Here is a 23942-nt window from a genome sequence, read left to right as displayed (position 1 = left end):
AAATTTACAAAGAGGACAAATCCAAGAGGCTAAAAGTCTGTTAATCAATTGCTCCTGAACAAAAAGGAAGTTGTATGAGCTTTTTATGAAGCATCATCTCTCCCAAAACCTTATCACCACATGATTTAACATAACAGGATTAAATGCAGATAAAATGGAAGAGCATCTATGTTTGGTGCTGTACAGTGCAACTTTTTATCCACACAGCGATTTCATTTTAATTCAGCATTTTTGAGTGATGATTGTCTCAAATACTGCTCATTTAAGAAGAAAAAAAAGAGATTCCTACCTTTGAGAAGCTCTATCTAGAACATTACCCTCAGAGTAAAGGAACTCAGACCCTGGGGCTAACTTGAATCCCTAAACCACCCCACCCACCACCCTGCAGTCCTTCCAAAGCTTTCCTTCCCACCATATTCTTCAGATGAGGTTTCTGATTTCTTGTCAATTCTTTGCTCAAATTCACCCTGAGCACCCCATTATCTCCACACTTGCTAAATTACTGGTTTTCAACTGTTCAGGGGAGTTAAAAACCAGTCTGAGATTCTGATTAAAGACATGGACTCTGTCCTCCAGAAACTTGCACAGAAATGCATATACCATATACTTTATTTCACTGCCCTGGAAACTGATTTCCTGAACATAAGCAAAACAAACAAACAAACAAAAAACAAAACAAATTATTTAAAAAGGATTGTGCCTCCCTCACATTATTTTTTCATGAAAGAAAAATTGTTAATTCCTGGAAAAGATTAATTTAAAAAATTCTAACTGCTTAGTAGTAAATTTCAATGAATTTTGGCTTATTGAGTTGAAACTATGATATGGCATTTGACACAGCAACAAATACATCATCTCTGATAATCAAGTGCAGCTTCTTTCTCCATGGCAACAAGTGCTGAAATCCTGGACTCAAAGGTACATAGCACAAAAGCAGAATTCCATAGCATACTTTGTCATGTTATGGTAGCCTGTGTATTGGAACACTAACTTCCTCCAAGAATTTCAAGTTAAAGTCACATTATTTCCTCTATCTTCAAATTCAATTAAGATTTCTGGAGAGTCAGCAAATTTGTCTGGTAGAGAAAAACATACTCTGTTCCTTGGAATATTCATATTCTTGGCAATACCTCTTGGAAAGGTGGTGACAGCTGCTGATATGGAAAACAGGAAGGCACAATGATGTGTGGCTATCTGCTCATCAAGCAGGACCACCATAATGTATGCTTTAACATCATAGGTACACATCTGCCCTCAAAGTGCTATCATTTTTCCTCCCATTTGAATATTTATTAAAGAAAGAAAGACAGGAGAAAGAGAATTTAAAAGATGTTAATGCCCCGGTAAGTGTGGCTCAGTGGGTTGAGCTCTGGCCTGTGAACCAAAGGGCTGCTGGTTTGATTGCCAGCCTAGGACACATGCCTGGGTTTCAAGCCAGGTCTCCAGTAGGGGGCGTGCGAGAGGCTACCGCACTATGCTGTTTCTGTCCCTCTCTTCCCCCTCCTCCCCTCTAAAAGTAAATAAATAATTTTTTTTTAAAAAAGACACCCTTTCCAGTTTCCAAAAATCATCCCAAAATGGAATTCTTTGATGGCATCAGAGAGCACACGAAAACATGAAGCTCGATGCACTGAGAGGCACAATAGTTTCATCCAATCGTACACTGAACAGAAATGGCATAGCGCCCACTTTCGGAAGCACTGCCTCAATTCTCTTTCACAGACTGTATTTAAGAACCTTGGAACCAAACGATTTGACTCTCCACACCCCCAACACACACTATTATTTCCCAACCAATGTTTTTGTTTTTGGCATTTCACCGGTCAAAAAAAGGTCTTCTCCTTTCTCTCATCTAGTCAAATGATGCCCATCCCTTGAGACCCAGATCAAAGCCATTCTGATATGCTTTCCCTTAGTACTTACTGCAGTCTGAAATGATTTACCCATTTTCTTAACTCCCACAATGTTTGCTATCCATGCGTCTTCTCAGAGTGGTTCTGAGGCCACCAGCTTCAAAAATACATCATGATCTGTATTTTTACAAACACCAGAAAAAGCTGTGGCAATTTTCCCTCTGTTTTCACAAATCTATTTTGCCACTCTTAAAAGAGTAAGTCATCCCCGCATGCATGGAGAGGGGAAGGCCAACAGGGCTTACTGTTGCTGGAGTGACCGACTGACTCATCTCAATTGTTCCTTTCTGTACTCATTTTCACACAGAAAGTTTTGATTTGTCAACTGTGTACTTGTCAGGTCTGTAATGGCATTGTTGATTGATGAATTCACCAACATTATATGTCCACCCCTGTGTTTTTCAATCATCACCTCCCGATTCCATGGCCATCCTACTGTTCTAAGGCTTCAGATGCTATTTTCTAAATAGCATTACATTCCATGAGAAAAAATTTAGGCAGAGCCTGAAATGAAGTTAAGCACGATTAGATGGAAAGCATTACAACTAACATCATTCACTCAAATAAGATACAAAGTTACACATACATTCTAGAGCTGAGCACTAACTTGAAGATCATCTCTTCTATTAGATTGACATTACAGATGGAGGAACTGTGGGAAATGCAGTATTTTGAAGCAAATAAACTAACATTTTATAAAAATCTAAATCTCAAAAACAAAATAGTAGCTAAATCATGCAAAGCCAAAATTGTCCTAATTAGCCCACAGATTCAACATTAAGGATAAATTAAGGAGTTAAAAGAATTAAAGAATAAAAAATGTAAAAGATGTGATAGATCAGACATCTATAGAAAGGGCACAAAAGATTGTCTTTAACATTATAAGTATCAAGACGACCTGAACTCAATACCAGTCACACTAATTAATATTTGTTATCATTTATTTATAGATATGCCAGGCATTAGGGTATTTTACATACATTAGCATGGTTTTATTAACCTCTAATGGAAAAAAAAATGTGCTAAAGGAGATAGCCTATGGTAACTCTGTAAGAAAAGAAACCAAGAAAGAAGAAAGCAAAAACTGCCCATGTATCTGCACCTTGGTCTAGTAGAAAGGATGCTCTAAAAATTGAAAAATATCTGGTCCGAGTGGCAAGTACAGGGTGGGGCAAAGTAGGCCTACAGTTCTTTGTATAGAAAATAATACATAATTAAGAAATAATAATTCACAAATAAACTCTGTTTAGCTTACTCACAACTATAAACCTACTTTTGCCCCACGCTGTAGATTCCTGTGGGAAAGATGAATGTATCACACTACAAGAGCTGATATTGGTCAGAGAGCTGACTCAATGCTCATCTAACAACCTCATGATTATAATTAAGTTTTCCAAGCAGATTTGCCTACTGGGAGAAAATACATTGAACCACAGAGATGAGAAGCAAGTGTGCCTGATCCCTCTCATTGCAAATTTTAAAAACTAGCATTGCAGTAATTATACCCTATTATCTATGAGGCTAGTTAGTGTGACACAGTCTTCTCATACCCAGTCCCTTGCTAGATGAACCAATAATCAGGGCCAACCTTAGAACGTACTGGCCACATCAAAGTTACCTGTGAGCCTCCCTGGCAGGGAGGCTAGCCTGCCCTCTCTGTCTTGCTCTTCATCATCTTCAAACTATAACACTATGTGATTTCAAACATGTACATGCACTCACGGACACACACGTGCATACAAAAGAACCATTTAATTAGAAATGGAAATGATGGGAAAAGGAGGAACATAGTGTTTTTTCTCCATGCTCCAGAGCACCACCTTGTGAATTTAGAATTTAGTTTTTATAGAGGATAAGGCTGAGTGTGTATGTGGGCTTTTTTTTTAAGATTTATTTATTTATTTTTAGAGAGGGAAGGGAGGGAGAAAGAGAGGGAAACATCAAGGTGAGGTTGACTCTCACGTGCCCCTTGTTGGGGACATGGCCCACAACCCAGGCACGTGCCCTTACTGGGAATCGAACCAGCGACCCTTTGGTTTGCAACCCAGCACTCAGTCCATTGAGCCACACCAGCCAGGGCTGAATGTGTTTTTAATGGCACAAATAAACAATTAAGCATTTGTTTCACTTTTAAAAGAATTAGTCACCAAAACAAAAAAGTTCAAGTAGAACTTGAACATAAAACATCAAAATATTTCCCATGTCCACAAATATATACAATATGCAATTACTCAGTGTTTTTTTTTCCTGTTTTGGGTGTTTTCTCTGTCATAGTGTGCTGCTAACATCTCCATAGAAGAGAGACCTATAAATACAGCAAGGTCCTAACATGACATCACAATTCCTGACAAGACTTGCAGTCACAATCTTACACTAAGAATTACAAAATCAGAATGCAATAAGAACAAATAGGACCTCATGTCAAGGGTTGAGGATAACACACACAAAACCTGCACTAATATTATGTACCTCAAGAATACAATCTTACTTGTTCTACTAGATGAATTTTAACTATCATGATGGTATTACTAAAAAAATACTTTTAATTTGGTTAACTTTTTTCTAATCAATAATGGATTTATAATTAATACAATTTTCAAAGAGAATTACTCAGTAAATAATACACTGAGAAGTCCTGCCATCTTTAGGGAGAATGCTGGGTAACTGAATAACTAACTTATTTAGTCCCGCTGTAAGCACTTAAGCTCTATGAATGCCATCATGGAAATCTGGCATGGGACACATTTTTTTTAATGATTTGTATTTTTTGGTACAGTTTCATTGAAAGATCTAAAATCAAGCAGTTCTTGCCCTGGCTGGTGTATGTAGCTCAGTGTATTGAGTGCCGGCCTGCAAACCAAAAGGTCACTGGTTCAATTCCAGTCAAGGCACATGCCTGGGATGCAGGCCAGGTCCCCAGTTGGGGATGGGGGAGAGGCAGCCAATCAATGTTTTTCTCACACACCCATGTTTCTCTCCCTCTCCTTCTCTCTCTCCCTCTCCCCTCTCCCTCCCCCCTCTCTGAAAATAAATAAAAATCCTTTAAAAAATAAAATCACGCAGTTCTGATAAGTACCAATAACCTCTGAAAAATAAAAGCAAAAATTGCATTAACAGGTAACTTGGCCAAAATAAACGAAGAATGATCAAAATTAAGGATATACTTCTGTAAGATACAGTAAAAAACTATTTCAAGAAACAAAAATTACTTGTTATTTTTTCATATGAGAGTAGAGTTTTAAAATTTAGGAAATAAACATCGGTAGTTTGATATTTATAAAATCACTGCTTTTCACTGGCAGTGAGATTATAACTGTTTTGTACATACCACAGAGGTTTTTACACAAGTCTAAAGATAAATGACTTCCCTGAAAACTTCACTTGCCATTTCTTTATCAAATGGAAAATAAAATATCCCAATAAGCCATTTTTGGTAACTAGCAGTGATTACTATATACATTTCATGTATGATTTCTTTAACTTCAACATTTATCATAAAATAAATCAATGACCACAATCTCTTTCTGGGAAGAAATGTGAAATACATCATATTGCACATGAAGTACTCAATGTGATATGCTAGAAACAAAGAAAAATTTAACACTTTGTTCATTTCCATTAACAAAAACTGGATATCTGAATGATAGGCAATATAGTAAAAAAATGGAAAGTTCATGGACCAAGAAATAAAAATACCTGGGTTCTACAATTTTCAGACATAGTGTGAAAACATGATAAAAAGCAAGGTACAGAAAAGTGTGTACAATATGCTAGCATTTGTGTGAAGGGAAATATTTATATGAGTATATATACATAAAGCAGCTCCTGAAAGCCCAAGAAACTAGTGAGCTCCTGACTCCGGGGAAGAGAATGAGAGAAGTGGGAATGGAGCAGGACAAAGACTTACCTTTCACAGTACACCTCTATGTACTGTTTTTCTTACATGTACATGTTATCACCTAATAAAGTAATCTTTAAGAGATAGATGGCCTCCACTCCTGACTTCATTAACTACATGTGTGACCTTGCACAATCACTTACCTCAATTTTCTCCATTTTAAAATGAGGTTATATTAAATCTCTAAAGTCCCATCTACAATTCAACAGAATTATGGCTCAAGGGAAGGCATATACAAATTGCCTGGTGGCTAAATAAAATAAGCTTTACTTTGTGGTGACATACATAACATGACATTATAATTATTTACATTACTGCCTGCTCTGTTCCCACCAGACTATAAAAACAACATAATAAGCAAGAAAGTCTGGGAAGAAAATTCATATTTATGAATTTGATAATGTTTGTCACCTTTTTATTCTGTATCAGAAGTAAAAGTCTGAGGGGAGCCTAATGTATGGTGACAGAAGATGGTGTGAATTTATGTGGTGGACACAGTGCAATACACATCTATACCACAGAAATGCACATTTGAAACCTATATGATCCTATTAACCTATGTTGCCCCAATAAATTTAATTTTAATAAAAAAGTAAAAGTCTAGTTAATTCTTTTTTATATATACAATTGCCTCTAAGATATGGGCTTTCAAATTATGTTTTGATAAATGAGTAAATATTACTAAAAACATATAAAGAGGTAGAATTTTTATGGTAGTTTAAAAATGAATCCTGAGATAGAAAAAAAGCTTAAAAATCACTCCTTTGTTCCCATAAAATTACCCCAAGAATCTCCTAAAATCATCCATAATCTTCATAAACACAACATACTAACAGAACCACTGTAGCCAAAAGTAAAGCAATACAGAAAGTTTAGGCCAGTAAAAGTAGGACATGAAGAGTGGAGAACAGAGAATGGGGACATGGGACTCCCTCATTCATAACCCTACATACTATAGAGTAAAACTGTTAGTCTAGGGTCTCAAAGGGCTTTAAGCCTAATCATGGTGACACTGTAATTAAATAATAATGCAATAATAACAAAAGATGAAGATGAAAAATAAGTTAAGTGTTGTTAGTTCATCAGAACAAGAGGTCACCGTGGGTTGGGGCTATGAATACAAATTCACAGAAGAAATAAGACTTCGAAATCTGTGTGATCAGCAAAGTGACAGTGACAGCATGGACAAAATACAGTGAGCATGAGGAGTCAGTTCTGGTAGTAGGCTGATAAATTAGTTTTTGTCATAGATGAATTTTAAATAGTAACTTAGCAAAAATGCCAGAAATATTTTTCAAATATTGGGTTGCCAAATATTCTTCATAGAATATATTACAAAGAAGCAATGACAGGCTGGTAATATATCGAAAGTCACTGAACAGGCTCAAATACAAGATCAGTATGCATCTAGATGTAACTTTTAATAGGGCAGAACCTTGAAGTATGAGAAAATTAGACATATAGGATGTTTGGCAACCCTCTTCCAGTATTTTCTTACAAGTATCTCGTATTATTTCCTATTACAACCTTCATTCTCAGGAGTCACCTCCACTCCAAAATACACAAAACTAGGATACCAAGAGGTGCCTGTTTTACTTTTCCATTGAATTGAGGCTGGTTAATGAAATCCAGTACTATGGGTTTCACTGAATTTTAAAAAAATGTCAGAGCAGAACAAAATAACACAAAAAAACTACCCTCAATCTCTCAGTGGTCTAGTGATCCTGTAAAGATAAGGAATAATATCTAACCACTTAACTTCCGGAAAAATATGCAATATAAGTTAAAGGTATTCATTATCTCATTTTAAAAAGTGTTTGTGTGTGCAACCCATTAATACAAGTGTGTGTTTTATTGGTAACACACTGAAATCTGTAAAATGTTGGCACAGTATGAAAAAGAATATCAATAAATATAAAGAAGGTTATTAAGTAAACGAAGTCCTCAATGCAGAAAGTATGTACTCTAAAAATATATTCCACTGTTCATTTATGTTACAAGCCTTTGCCTAACTGATATTACATTTATTCAATAGGCTCTTAATGATTTACTGAAGAAAGAATGGATGTACAGCCCTGATTGGTGTGGCTCAGTGGGTTGAGTGTCATCCCACAAACTGAAAGGTCACCAGTTCAATTCCCAGTCAGGGCACATGCCTGGGTTGCAGGCCAGGTCCCCAGTTGGGGGCATATGAAAGGCAACTGATGAAAGTTTCTCTCATACATCAATGTTTATCTTCCTCTTTCTCCCGCCTTTCCCCTCCAAAAATAAATTAAAAAATAAAATCTTAAAAAATAAAAAAATAGGTATATAAAGGCCTGCCAGGAAAAAAAAAAATCAATGTTAAAAAACAAGTTTATTTTAAAAAGATTTGAAACAGGTATTAAAGTTTGATGATTTAAAATGATTCTGTGCTATATAATGTGCCTTGTGTTATTTTGACATGGACCTGAGGTTTATGTTAATGCCTTATTATTGATAAATTTAAAATTTGAGAAATAAGAAAAGGAAACCATTTTCAAATAATTAGAGCAGAAAACTTTAAAGGATTTTCCTCATTTTACTAGGCTATAAGATTATAATAAATGTTCTTTTAATGACTATCTTCTTCTTGTTCAAGTCTGTCACCATTTCTATTATTGACTTCCGCTTTTAAGGGTCATATCTTATCCATAAAATTTACTCAGTGTTTGAACAGATGATGTGTTGTGGAATCGTGTTCCTGAAATCGGTATAATTTTGTTACCTAGTGTCACCCCAATAAATTCAATAAAAAGAAAAAAAGAAATTGGGAGAAGCCAGTGAGGGTCACTGGAACATATATGACAATGCAGGACTAGTTTTTATTAACTGCTATTTTAAATATGCACTAGTCCAAAAAGTGCAGTTTGGCAAAGTACAATTAATATATTCAATCATTTGTTCAATGTTTACTATCACATTTTTTTCCTGTAGAATCTGGCTATGTATACTAAATTACTTAAATTTATTGTATGTATTATGTAAGATTCTACTAGTTTTCCTGCATGTCTTCCTCTTACTTTTCAGAAATAGTTTCTGCTGTGGTCAAAGGCATAAGGACTAAATCACAAACAATTCCTGGACAGCATAAAGCTATAGGACTCAACAAATCTTGTTCAGTCCAAGAATACTAATAGATTGTTTTATATTTGAAAATAAGATATTTCCTTTTTAAAGAAATAATCTTTTAAAATAGGTCCTACAGATTTTTTAAAAGCCCTCCAAATACAACACATGGATTAGTTCATATTGCCTACTACTATTATTACTTAACTATCCAATACTTCTTTAAGTTGATTAAAAATTTTTTAAATCTTTATTGCATTTTTCCATTGCCATTTAGTTCCCTTATATATACTCCACCCCCAGTCCAAGTACTTAGAGTAATATCCAATACATGTTCTCTTACAGATTTTATACATGGCAGTGGGTGCAAGGCATGGGAGGTAGAGTCGGGAAGGACATGGGGAGAAAATCAGTGCTAGCCAAACATCATTTTCTAAATGAAAAACTGAAATAGGAAGACACGGAACTAAATTAAATAATAAACTAAGGGAATGTGAGAAATGCTATGTTGTCTCTATTTATTCTTCCATGTAATCTCTTCAAAACCTACGGCTGCAACAACCGCATGTACAGTAATGACTCTTGAGTCCCCAGTCCCTGCACAATCTCTCTCCTGACCACTAGTCTGTATATCCTACCCCTGCTAAGCACCTCCAATTACATGTCCCACAAGCAACTCAAACTCAATACACCTAAACTTTACTTCAACATTTCCCCCAGTAAGTGTTCCTTTTCCCATTCCCTACCTTAAAAAATGGTACCAGCTACTCACCCAAACAGAATGTCTAAACCTGAGAATCATACTAAATTCCTTCTTCATCTCCACTGTCTGGAAAGTTCCACTTCTGAAATAATTATGTACCCATCTCCCCAGTCTCACTGTGATCAGCTAAATTTAGGCCTCTATCATTTCTTAGATTTCTGAAACTGGCTTCCATTTGATTTCTCCACCACAAATATTACCCTATTACCTCCACTCCAATTCAGTCTCCTCAATGTTATCAGATATCCCTGCTTCAAACTCTTCAACGGCTACCCCTAATCTTGAAAGTATAATTCAAACCACTACTAGGTACATAAATCTTTTGATTTGGCCATTGCCTTGTCTCATATTACTTCCCTTAATCTAAGTGTGGTCTCATGTCTCTGTACCTACCTGAAAAGTCTTCCGTCCAACTCAAAACTCAACTCAACTCAACTTAGGAATTATGAGAATTATGAGAAGCCTTCACTGATGTAAGGGAAGACTTTTCATAATTAATATTCCACTGCTGTATATCCTTATAATGTGTTTTTCTTCCATAGTACTTGAGAGGAAAAACAGTTTTTCTCTGTAACCCTAGCACCTAATTTTGTCTTGCACAAACTAGGAGCTCAACGTGTCTACTGAATGGATGAAGCAAGTCAACCTAACACAGTGAAATCTGAAAAATCATCCTGAAATTCTTATACTTTTGACACCTGAGCAGGATCAATGGGAGAAAAGTTTAATTTTCTCATTATTGCTAATCTGTCCCTAGATAATACCTTAAATAATTTATTTTATCTTCTATTCACATTAAGTCTGTTAAAATGAAATCTTCAATCATTAAAAGGCAAATAGATACCTCATTTCAAACACAACTGGTCCTACAAGTAATAAACACTTTAATTAGCATATGGTACAAAGGCTTGCGTCACTCAAGAGGCTAAAAAGGACTGGGTTGACACAGCCTAGCAAATACCTGTTTGGCTGCATGCCTACAGTACCACCTATGAATCAGTTTAACAGGTAAACAAATCTAGCTGCCACCACCAAGGGCTCCAAATCAACTATAGTTACATCAGCATTAGCTTGAGTGTGGGGTAATATAATTGTTAAATCCTGTCCTCAGGTAAATGAATGCAAGAGGCGGAAGGGGGAAGCCCATTACTATTTCAGAAAGGCTAAAACACAAACCATGGACTCTGAGAACGTAGGAAGATTCCAGGACCCTGTAACTTCTCTGCCTTTGCTACCTCCTGCTTGCCTATACAGATAAGCTATCTATCATCTACACACACACTCAACAAATGTTTTTTAAGCGTAACTAAGTCCCAAGTGTTGTGGTAGGCATGGGGTCTACATAACTCTCCCTAGTTTTTCCCCTCCCCAGTATCTTACATAAATCTCTTCAGTGGGAAGATAGACATTAAACAACTCACGCAAAATTACAAACTGTATTACATGATAATAAAGGAACATGAAACAGAACAAGGGAAACATACTTTATTTTTTGAATCTTTTAAAAAAAATTTTAATCCTCACCCAAGGGTATATTTATTGATTTTAGAGAGAGAAGGGAGAGAGAAACATCAATCGGTTGCCTCCCATATGCACCCCGACTGAGGGCGGAAACTGCAACCTAGGTATGTGCCCTGACAGGGACCAAACCCACAAACTTCTGCTGCAAGGAACAATGCTCCAACCTACTGAGCCACCAGGCCAAGGCAAGGAGACATACTTTAAATTGTCTTTATTTAGAAGTGATATTTAAGCTGAGTCCTGAGAATAAGTAAGTTAGTCAAGTGATAAAAAGCAATGAACACACAGTAACAACAGATCTGTGTTTTAGGAAGATAGTTCTGAGAGCAGCTTGGAAGACAGATTAGAAAAGGGGTCAGTTAAGTGACTATTGCAACCGTACAGGAAAGATAAGAGTCCAAACTAAACTACTAAAGGTGGAGATGGAAAGGAGCCAAATGTGAAAAACATTCAAAGGCAGGACAGACAGGCACTGATTGCTAATTAGGTAAAAAAAGTGTGTGAGAGAGAAAGAAGTCAAATTATTTCCTAGGATTCTCATTAGCCTAGGTAACTGGGAGGCTAGAAGTGTGAATGACTGAGACAGGGAACATATAAAGGAACAACTTTAAGGGGAAGATAAGTGCAAGTTTCTGTTGCACTTAAGATGCTGGAGAAATATTCATGTGGAGATGTCTGACTTGCAACTCTGAAAACAATGGTCTTTAAAAAATGGTCCTAGAACAGGCAGGCTAGAAAACAGGTCTAGGGAATCTTCACAGAAGTGCTAAGTGATGCTCTGGGAAAAGATGAATCAGAGAGAATATAAAACAAGAAAAGGGACTAAAAAACTTTGACTTATATTTAAAAACCTAGTAACAAAAACCACGGCTAAGAAAGGAAGAATCAGAGTTCACAAAAACATCATTTCAATAAATATTTATTAACATCCACCACCTTCTAGGTATGCTAGATATTAGGTATATAAGTAAAAGACAGGAAATCTACCCTCAAGATGCTTACAGCCTAGGGGAGGGACACAAATACATCATTTCAGTATAGTTATAGATGGGGCACCTTAGAAATACACAAGGGGGAAACCCAGCCAAATCCAGGAGTTCTGGAAATACACACTGGAGGAAATAGTGTCTTATATAAGGTTTTAAGATTAAAATCATGCAAAGAAAGTTAGTGAGGGGAAACCAGATGAAATCAAGAGAATAATCCCAGACTTTTGGAATGCTGACCAGGACAATGTGTTTAAAAAAAAAAATCCTGGAAGAAGACAAAAGGCTAAAGTGATTTAAACTGGAAAGAGTTACTTTCACTTATATGTGAAGTCTAATGAACAAAATAAACTGACAAAATAGAAAGAGGCAGAATACATGGACTAGACTGACAGCTGTCAGAGGGGAGCAGGGAAGGGGCGAGAATTGGATGAAAGAAGGTGAAAGGATTAGCCAAAGAACATATATGCATAACCCACAGACACAGATAACATTGTGGTGATGGCCAGAGGGAAGGGGGTGCTGAGTGGAGGTGGGCAAAGGAGGTAAAAATGGGGGCATCCATAACAGTGTCAATATTAAAGTAAAGAAAAAAAATAGTTACTTTTAGAAGAAAATAATAGACCCAGAAGATGGGAAAAGTAGACAAGAGGTGTTTGGTGGAAAATTTACAGGTGGCGGGGGATGGAATGTTACAGAAGAGATTGGAGAAAGCTGCCAAGCTGTATGAGGATTTGGGAAGAGAATTGGGTAAAAAGAACTTATATGAAGTTTTACTTTATGTAATTGTATCTTTTGACCTTAGAGGACTTCTGTAAATAGTAGATAGATTCATTATTTCCCAAAGATTCTTTGAGCTTGTATATTTATTTTGGATATACTGGGCTGAGACTACCCAAGGTGACCCAGTTTTAAGTGATCATGAAAATCTGGGAAAGGTAAATTTGTAAGTATTAATGGGTGTAGAAAGGTCAAGCATGATGAAAAAAAAAGCAAGAAGCCATCAGATTAAGCATTATGTGGTCATCGATGCCCTTCAAACTTTCAATAGAAACATAGAGGTAGAAAACAATCGCAGATGGTTCACAAGTGAATGGTACAGACATGACTCTACACTGTTCATTCATTCAACAAATATTTACTGAGTGCCTACTACATACTGGGAACTATCCTAGGCCCTGGAGAATCAATGGTGATCAAGACACAGATCTCCTAAGAGCTTATTGCCTAATGGAAGACAAGGAAATAGACCATTAGAGTTATAGTGAAATCAGAGCACATGGAATTTTGACAGGAAAGGAAGGAGTAATAGACAGCAGCAACTACACTGAACGTAGAATGAAGGGGAAGTTTACTTCCTGGCTAAAAGGAATTTCAGCATGTTTGTAAGCTGAGTGGGAAAAGCTTGTGGAAAAGGAGACAGGCAATAGGAAGGGAGGAAAGGGAAGAGAGTAGTTAGGGGAAGTTCTGGGGAAGGAGACTGGCAAGGGTAGAATTGTCAGACTTGGAAAAGTAGAACAGTTCTTCCTCAAACAACCAAAGAAGGAACAGAAGACAAAAAAATAATTGTGATGCAAAAGGGGAGCATAAAGAAATGTCCTCTACCTTTTGCCACAGCATAGACAAAGTTGCCTCTTATCAAGGAAGCAAAACAGGGTTAGAGGCTTTGAGGACAGGGTAAAAGTTCTGAAGTTTGCAATGTGAGAATTGGATAAATGAAATAACTAGTAATTTCCAATTTAAGATTACACAGACAATGGAAGAGGCAATCAATACTTGTATGCTTGCTTTGTTTATATCTGGAAGTAAAATATAAAGTAAAATGTGACCTATATTTCACAGAATTCAGTTATGCATAAATTAAACAAAGCTAAATCTCAAAAAGAATTATCAAAAAAATCACAAGTGTACACCCATACAGTGTATGATTGATTATGGACTACTTATCAGAGTATCCAGTCAATACGGCACTCCCAGAGTTTGAAACCTGTCACCATTACTTAGTAGCAATGGCAGAAACAAGGAGGCTCACAAAATGAATGCACGTAATAAGATTCCATCAGTAACAGAAACAAAGAGGAGCTTGAAAGCTTGCAAGTAGAGAAGCTATATACAAGGGGGAACCCCCCAAAATGTAATTTATTTATAAAAAATTGTGTACTTATTTACATGTATAAATTTCAGTCACCTTCAAAGTACTTTCCATTTGATGGATACACCTATCGAGACCTTTTTTCCACTATTCAAGTTTTTGAACTTGTTGATTTTGATGCCTGTTAGTACCTCTGTAGTTCTTGTTGTTTTGTTTCACCTCTCCCACACTTGCAAAACGTTACCCTTTGAAAACTTTTTTCATCCAGGGAAACAAAAAATGTCATTTGGGGAGAGATCAGGTGAATAGAGAGGGTAGGGCACAGGGGTCATGCTGGTTTTGGTCGAAAACTACTCAACACAGCGCAGTGTGGGCAGTTGCACTTGTAAATCACCAATTTATGAGCTGAAATGGCCAAACGCACTGAAAGTCTTCAAAAAAAATTCACTGAAGCCAAACGCAGCCTCTCACACCACCACCAGCTAGTACAGTGACACAGGTGGGTTCTTAGAACACTCACCTTAGTAGAGAAAGCCTGTACTACAGTGGGCCTAGCCTCCAGAAGATAATTCAGGGGTTTTTTGGGGGGCTCTCCCGTGTGTATTAAATGAGGTACTGAAAAAGAAGCTTAAAAGCAAAGACATACTGTGGATTAATGATAAGTCTGAAGATAACTGATCTTAATGTTCCTGCCTTCCTTTTTTTCTTCCTTCAACATGCTCTTAGCACTTGTTATATGCCAGGTACACTGTGAGGCAATGGTGATACAAAGAAAAAACATAGTTCTTGCTTGTAAACTCAGAATATGTTCATGTACCCATAGCCTAATGTTTACCAAAAAAAAAAAAAAAAAAACCCTCAAAATGTGCTCTGAGTTTCATTACCCAAAACCCTACATTGTTCTATAAGGCATTAACCACAAAGAAGCAAAATATCAAAAAGTTCAACAAATCCTTCAACAATTAACCAAAAAAAAAGTGCTGCAAAAAGTGGCAGCATATTGAAGACTCATAAAATAATGTTATAACTTAATAAACTGTTGTATATTTTGGCATTCTCACAGATGTTACATCTGACTTTTCATTAAACAGGTGGATTAATGCCAATAAAAAGGCAATGAACATCAAATGGCAAAGCAAGATAACCAGAAACTAAATGCCAGAAGTATTTCAGCAGCAAATCATCAATTTTAGTGATCACTACAACAGTAATACATGTTTACTGAGCTCTTACTTGAGCCAGACATTGTGTTACTTATAGGCAATATACCATTAAACTTTTATAAATTCCTATAACAAACCTACCTATAAGGTAGTTTTTAATACCATTTTACAGACAAGAAAAGTAAAACTTAGAAAAAGTTACATGCCTAAACTACACAGCTAGTAAGTGAAGAAGCCAGAACTTGAACTTGGGTCTGTATGTTCTTAATAAGCCATGCTTTAACCACTGTGTGATTCTGTTTCCCCCAAATTATGGAATAATTCCAGGCACATGATGGACACTCAATAATGTCTGTTGTTGAAGGAATGAATGCAAAAATATAAAGCAGCTATTGCAGAGTGAATCTAAATGTGGAAAATACAAATAGAAAAGCAGAAGCAGTATTTTAAGGGTTCACTAAATCATCCAAACTGTGAAGCATAATTGTGGGTGCCTGGAAATTAGCAGCAACTAATAGAATGGCCTGATAGGCTGTTACAGGAAATGTAATGGCTCTTTCTGAGTGAAAACTTCAGGCTCTCCATGAATCTGCAAACCAAAGATGGAAATAGCACCAAGCAGTTTAGGAAAGAAACTGCAGATGCTTATCAGAAACCTCTTTCCCACATTTTCTCAGCATGGAAAGGATTGTTGGTGATGCACTGACATGAAACAGTCAAGCCCACACATTACCTTTAATTCTATTACCTTCAAAATGGAAGAAAGTCATGTATACTGGAATTATTATATTCTAGTACTATCCAGATCCCTCTTGCAAGATTCCCATCCTAAGATTCCTTTTATTGGCTCCAGGGCCATGTTTTATTCCACTGACTCTACCACCATGATCATCAATGATAGGACCAACAGAGAGCACCTGTCCCAAGAGCAGCCAAACAATGAAGAACAGCCTATGGCCAGCAATCTATGAAGAGACCTGGCATAGGAGATTTGCCCAACCTAAATGAACCAATCACACTTTCTCTTATGATAGTCTCAACTCAAGCTATATGGAAGGGGAAAGTAGCTGAAAGACACAGAGAAAGTAAGCAACAGAAGTAAGGAGGTAGTAATAACCATACTGAGAAGAACAGAATGCAGTAATTCATTTTCAAAAAAGTAAAAGCAGAGTCTGAAAAGGGATAAGAGCGGCAGAGAAGCAATACTCCTGCTGCTAAGACACCAACACCTAATCAGTAGAATTACATTGATTTTTTTCAGTTTCTATGAAATCTACATGGGGAAGCCAGTTTGTACAATTACCACTAGAGTTCCATAAGGCCTGGCCACTTCTATCTCACTCATTTCCCCACATAAAGCCTTCTAATAAACCTCTCCTTACTAGCTACAGACCAATTAAAACTCTGTGCTTGCAACCAAAAAAATAAAACAAAATAAAAAGCACAGCCCAGTATTTGCATATATGGGTGCACATGCACTCACACACCTGCAGTTAGATGACATGGTAGATCAGGTGGTGGCTGGTAATACAAGCACTGCAGGTTCTGCTTCCATCTTGTAGTCTCTGTGGTTTAAATTACTGTGCTACTTAACTCTAGTTAACTGTTTTAGAAAGAAGGAACTTCAAAGAAGCATCTTAAACCTTAAAAATTAGTAATTCGTATCACTACAATTATTCACTTAAAGATTAAAAAGAGATCCAGGGAAGTTACAGGAAACAAAACCATCTCTTTAAAAGTTTCTTCCTCTTGTGCATGTACAGATCTGTTTGTGTCCAAATTTCATGGCAAATAAGTGATTTTGTTCTCTTACAGTCACAAGAAACAACAGAGGACTAGTCAAGACAGCCAGGCAAAGAAAGGGCAAATTGGAAAATTATAAAAGTGCTTTGAAGAAAGTTTAGCTTTAGGATATAAATATTAAAAATTAGTTTTAAATTTCAAAAAGTATGTTCTTGTCTATCTTTATGGCAGTCCCGTATCTTATCTCCTCAAAGCCTGTTCATTTAAAGAAAGAGCATACTCAGAAAAGTCTCAAACATCTATAAACACCCAGCATGGTACAATCCAGGGAACTCAATAAATAATGATCAAAAGGCATGAAGATGATATGGCCACTCTCCTAGACAACCTCATATAAAACAACCCTAACAAATTCTATCTCATAAAATAAAAAAAACTACATAAAAATCCTTTCCCTAGTTAATTTTTTTCCATATGGTTCAGTCACTTGAGCACACAATGCTCCTAGTGCTTCACTATTTTCTTCTCTGAAGAAAAGCATTCCTTGCTTTTTCGTCCCATCCAAAATAAAAAGCTACCAGTCACAACTAGCAGGTACTTTGGGCTTCGGGCCTAACAAAGCACCCAAAACAGTCTCAGCTTTTTAAAAAAATACTTTGCACAGCTTAGAAAGTAAGTTTGACCACAGCCACAGTTCCAATTCTCAAAGTTAATTTATTTTCAGGATAATCCCACAGATAGGAGGAATTAAAAGCAAATACTCAACCTGAGCTGTAGTAAGAGTTCTATGCACTTAAGGTTTCTTTTGCTGTAATAATTTCTCCTCTATCATTATTACACACTCTGTATTGATAGTGTTACCAGATTATATAGAACAGGACACCCAAAACACTGCAAGTTATTACTGCTCAAGCATTCGGTAGGGGGTGACAAGGGTTGTTTATTTTGGTTTGGCTGTATTTTCAACCACATTCTACTATTCTACTTCTTAAACATTATAATAATTTGTGTCAGGAATATGCTCCAGACATCTGACACAAGTATTGAGTATCAGAATTACTAAGAAGCCACAGAAGCCAGGTGTTGGAACCCCAGCACTTGATCCGAAGTTTCAGGATATGAAGGGTCATCCAAATCTAGAAACAGGGTTTTCTGGTGTTGCAAATTGTACGAGTCCCTAAACCCTAAAATTTCTAAAATCATCATCTTATTGTTAAAAATGCAAGATCAACAACAGTCAGGTGTGTGGGTAAACCCTCTCAGCAGATAATTTAACAGTACTTGGTCCTCAGCTGAAATTTGGAGTACTGCCACTAATGACTACCATTGGCAAAACTGTTGAAAAGTGCCATTTCTTCTTATCTCCTCATGACACACTCACCAAAGAAACTCCTGACTTAGCCTAAATTGTGCCCTGCTGAAGAATCTACTCTTTCCATAATTAAATGCTTTCTTTCAAATAGCATCTACTTGTGTTTTACAGAAATATTTCAGCTATGTTAATTAATACTTATTCCATGTAAATATTTTATACATGACCAAAAATAAAGTATTTGTGTGACAGGACACATATAATGAAAATCTTATGACAGATGGGCTACTCTGGGGAATAAACATAAAAACAAAACATAACTTACAATGATTGTGTTTACAACTACCTTTTGCAAGACAAATGAAAAACTTACAAGAATGATAAACTAGTAATATCTGATTAGAATTGATAGAAAATGGTATTTTCAATGGCTGAATTAAACACAAAAGCAGCAGTTAAAATATGATGTGTAGCAATAATGTTCCCTCTTTTAATGTACATTTTCTAAAGGGGTAATAAAGTTCCACATTTTGATCACTTATAGTAATCATATCTAACATTTATTGTATCATGTCATGCATTATTCTAAGTATTTTAAATGTTTTCTCATTTTATCCTCAGAACTTTGGATCCTCATTTATTACGTAATATTGGGATCCTCATTTCATACGTAAGGTAACTAGGGCACAAAATGTTTAAGTAACTTACACAATGTCACGTAGGAAATAATTTGTGAATCCGAAAATTTCACCATCTGGCTTCAAAGCATCACACTAGGCTACCAATAAGGTAATACAGTGAATGTGCTTTGCAAATGGTAAACTGTGCAAATGTCAGGTATGCTGATCAAGGGCACATGCTTTGTAGTCAGACCTAGTGTCAAGTCTCAATTCTGTAATATACTACCTATGTGAACTTGAGTACATCACTGAACTTAAGTTTCAATTTTCTGTTCTATAAAATGGGGAAAATGAAGTGACAGTTCTTAATTCATAGGGATGTTGATGAATTAAGGGAACTGTGTATGTAAAGGATTAGCAAAGTGCTTGGCATACAATAAACACTGTGAATGTACATTATTATTATTAGCTAATCCTAAGAATTTCTTTTATTATCATAAACTCTCATTTTAGTACCAATAGCATTTTCTAAAATAAGTGAAATCTATCAATATTGAGATACTATAAATTTATGAAATTAGGACCCCAAGTCTCAAAGAATATGACAGCAGTTTTGAAATGGAAAAAGCTACTGCTTACTTTAATATCATTCAATTTATTTAAAGTGCCTGGGTATACAGCAAAATGTGCTGGGCACTAAACAAAATTACCAAGACATAGTCCCTGACTTCAAAAATGCACAATCAAGCAATTTAATTCAGCTGAGTGGGCACAAACAGAAAACCTCCAATTTTAAGCATTTTCCCAAACAGATGCACCTATGTTCCCCTCTGTGGTGTGGTAGTAGTGAACACAGGTAGAAGAAATTGCTTAAGAATATATAGTAAACCTAACAAACAGAATGCAGAACATTAAGAACATTAAGGAAGAAATGAGCTGACTTCCCAACATCTTACCTTCTCAAAAAACGTTTTAGTTACCATGGTACTAAGATCTCTGTTAACCAGAAGAAAACATAAAAAGAGCTTAAAACAAGGTCAGAGGAAAAGGCTGCAGAAACAATTTATAAGAGGAGAAATAAATTTGGAAAGTTAGAAAACAAAATAATTGTGAGTTTAAGTGAAACATGTTTTATTTTGTATTATATCATGTGCTGGATGATTAGGAACGAAACTAATAGCAGTTCTTAGATTGTTGATCCTTACTCCTTTTTAATCCTGAGGTTTCCATTAGCTCTTAAGTCAGAGAAAAGAACAGCATAGAGTACAGTAGGATTCTCTCTAACAGCACAGCCAACATTATGCTGCTCATATCCTACAGCTTGATTTCAGATCAACTATGAGAACCATAGTTATATCATAACCCTGGTACTCTATGGATTCCATTAGAAAAGTAACTTCTAAAACTCCTAAGAATCTGGAATACTTCCAAGGGCCAGTGCAAAAACCTGAAAACCTCATTTCCAAAGTTTTAGAAGCATTTCTATCTCATCTTCAGTGATCAAACTATTTGAAGAGATCTTCTGCAACTTCACAACAGGAAATGATATCCACTTATACCTCTCTATCTGCATACCCAGTTGTCATAACACCTGGGAAACTCCTCTTTCTGTAACCACAGCCTCAAGTCATAGTAAAGCAGCAAACCTTCCTGCTACTGCATCCATATGCCCTTAAAAAAAAACCAGGAACAGCCTATTGACCATGAAACAATTTAACAAACACATACTCCTTAAAAAAATGTTAAGATACTTTTAAACAATACAAGCAATCTGTCAAAAGAAAACTTAGCTCATATATACAAAATCAGGCTAAAAATTAAATATGGGTAATTTATATGTTCTTCAAGAACATGTATGTATTCTTTAAGGTTTTCCTATTGAAATAGGAAATAAGAAAAAATATGAGACATGAACCAACAGTCATTGTGCATTCAAGGTACATCTGCATGTTCTAGTGAATACTTGCCCAGTGTGGGCCATACCTGATCCACCTCTCACTTACACTATACAAAACTTGGGAAGATGAAGCACAAGCCATTTCCTTTAGTGTTTCTAGTCTTCCAGCACTTAGGGGAGGAAGGTATATTAAGGAAGAAGATGAGTAGAATTCTATAGAAAAACTCTTTGAGCAAATAGCAGCAAAGGTGAATATTATTTGTAGCCAGAGCTAGGTCTTTATATATTATAAACAGTCTCTGATGGTTCCTTTGACTCCCTACAACAAATAGTGCTATAAATATTTGTTTATATAGCTTACGTGCAAAAAAAAAAATCTTCCAGCACAAATTTCCTAGGTCTCTTCTCAAGAATCTCAAGAATGACAGAGCTCAAGAATCAAACTTAAACTAAAACATAAGAATAAAGACCAGAAAGGAATAAGAAGAACACAGAATTTGAATCACTTACTTGTTCATTTTACCTTAATAAACTGGTCCCAGTTTAACCTCTAACTTGTGTCCACCATAATCTGTTTGGCTATTATGATAAAATATTCCTAATCTCTCTAGGCCCTTCTAATGTAAACCAGGCCTGAAAAAGTGCTGTTTTTTTCTCAATGACCCATATATTTTTGACAGTCCTTGAACCCTCAATTCCTTCATCTAAATTCCTGCTCTGTGGCCCTAGAGTTATGACAGAGAAGCTATGTGGAAACAGGTGAGTGAAGTAAGGAGATTCCAGGAACTGGCTACCCTCCACAAAAATCAGGCTACTTCTCTTTCTTCCACACAGTATTTAACAAGTAAAGCAGAGAAGAAAAGTCCTACATACAGATGAAAGGCTGTATGCAAACAGCTACCCCAAGCTTTTTAGGACTCATGTTTTGGTTGTAAGTACTTAAGTCTGGAAATCTTTGGAATATGTCTTGTGTGTAGGAATGCATAAAAGATAACACCTTGCAAAAGTCAAACATACAGGTTTAATAATGTGCAACTAAAGAAGATGGTTTATAAATGAAATACCACCTACACATTTAGTTCCCTAAATATATTACACTATTAATCATTAAAGTTAGACCTATAAGTACAAGTTTTCCATATGTGGAAAAGTAAATCTGTTTTTAAATTAAGAGAAATTATAACTCTAATTCTTAAAAATAAAACTATCAAGATATAATTCAAGTGTAGCTGCTCATAGTCAAATGAATATATTTAAATTTGATAATAAAACATTTAAGTTTCAACCAATGCACCTTTGTTGAAGCACATTTAGCTGAAATAACTCCAAGTCTGGTTTATTTCCATCACATATAGTACATTTTTCCAACAAGAGCATGTACATTCAATATAGAACATTTCCAGCAACAGTTACAGTCTTTCTAGTTTCCTTTCACAGTATATTTTAGTGCAAAGCACTGGGAAGGGTAAATGTTTTTCTAGCTATAGAAATATTTTATTATGACCTTGTGGATCTTCAACATTTTAAAATTGTATACAAAAAGTATATAGATGGACAGGGTCCCTCCTAAGTACAGGTGTGAACCTCTATAAAAACATGGTATGTTCTCTGCTGTACCTTTTAAAATTATAATTTGACAACAATTACTAAAAAATAAAATATTCCCTAAAAAGTACAAAATATCAATACATAAAACCTGTCCAAAATTTCATAAAGATAGATGTATCTGTTTTTCCTAAAATCTTGATTATAAAAATGAACAAGGAGTCATTATTTTCCGAATTTTACAGTAGGAATCAAATATTATCTAAAGTGGTCATTTAAGATTTTACTTGGGAGAAAAAAAAATCAGGATTTATGCCCCATCTGCCTTTTTTTAGCAATACTTAAAGAAATAAACTAATATAAGAAGTGGTTGTGCATGGATTGTCTGCATCCATAAAATATCAGTAAGCTACTTACTACCTTCATATTAACATTAGTAAATGTGTGGTCTTTAAAAAAAACTGACAAATTAACTTGCTTCTATCATTAAAGTGCTTTGTATAAAACTTCCTTAAAAATTGGGAATGTTAAATTTTCATAAAAACCTCAGATGTTTACAAATGGAAAATGTAATGATCCATGGATGAAAATGAACTAGAACTTTGCTGTAGTATATATTTTAGAATGAAATTTTCAAATATTTTAAGTGCTGGAGAACAAGTTAGAAGTAAATGAATGTAAAAATAATGACAAACATTTAGTAGGCTAAATATGTATATTGTGTTGATACTAATTTGTCTTTGGTCCTAACATACACTCACTAGGAAATCATATATCTGTACAATCCAGATGAAAATTCTGCCAAATAAAGTGGAACACAACTAAAATCACTAAGATATAAAGTCTTTGTCAATTAAAAATCACCAGTGGTGATATTTTCTTCAGGTTGTTCATCACTTCAATCAACAAATTGTTTGGAAAACAAAATTTGCAACATTTCTGTAGAAACTGCAGACCAAATGCACAAGGTCAGAGGTGGTTAACTGATGGACTGTGATGACAATATGTAATGTCACAGCTACTTCAAAAGTGCTGGAAAAGGCAGTGCCTTTGAAACAAGTGGTTTGATGATAATCACTTAAGTGAGAAAACAGCAGTTACAGTCAAATATTTATAAAAACGTTTTTTTTCCTCAAAATACCATTTGAAGACGTTTAGTGGTTCTAACACCAATTTAAAGTCTTTCCACAAAAATGAACTCCAAACCTTTTCGTACATCACTTGAAGTTATCTGAGGAGAAATGGGAATAAATGAACACTTTTGAGTTTACCAATAAAAGCTTGTTTTTAAAATTACACAATAATAAATGACTTCTAAAGAATGGTTTCATCTCAAGTTTTCCACAAAAGTATTTTTTTAAATGTGTGATAATCAAACCACAACATTTAACCTACTCAGCAC

The 23942-nt window shown here is 35.6% G+C and overlaps 1 protein-coding gene across 3 annotated transcripts in view; it reads right to left on the bottom strand.

Annotated features, from left to right (window-relative positions):
• Positions 1-23942, bottom strand: part of ZNF800 (zinc finger protein 800) — a 49868-nt gene that overhangs the window by 5778 nt on the left and 20148 nt on the right. The window contains exon 6 of one of the 3 annotated variants that reach the window (XM_045855622.1): positions 22316-23771. The exons of the other annotated variants lie outside the window; for them this stretch is intronic. Coding sequence (XP_045711578.1) covers position 23771 — 1 coding nt within the window. The 3' untranslated portion in view covers positions 22316-23770. Of the gene's footprint in view, positions 1-22315; positions 23772-23942 lie in introns of those variants that run through there. 3 annotated transcript variants of the gene reach the window in all.

The sequence above is a fragment of the Phyllostomus hastatus genome, unplaced genomic scaffold (genome assembly GCF_019186645.2).
Source record: "Phyllostomus hastatus isolate PE091 unplaced genomic scaffold, TTU_PhHast_1.1 phas_scaffold_114, whole genome shotgun sequence".
NCBI lineage: Eukaryota > Metazoa > Chordata > Mammalia > Chiroptera > Phyllostomidae > Phyllostomus > Phyllostomus hastatus.
This window is presented reverse-complemented; position numbering and strand designations above follow the sequence as displayed.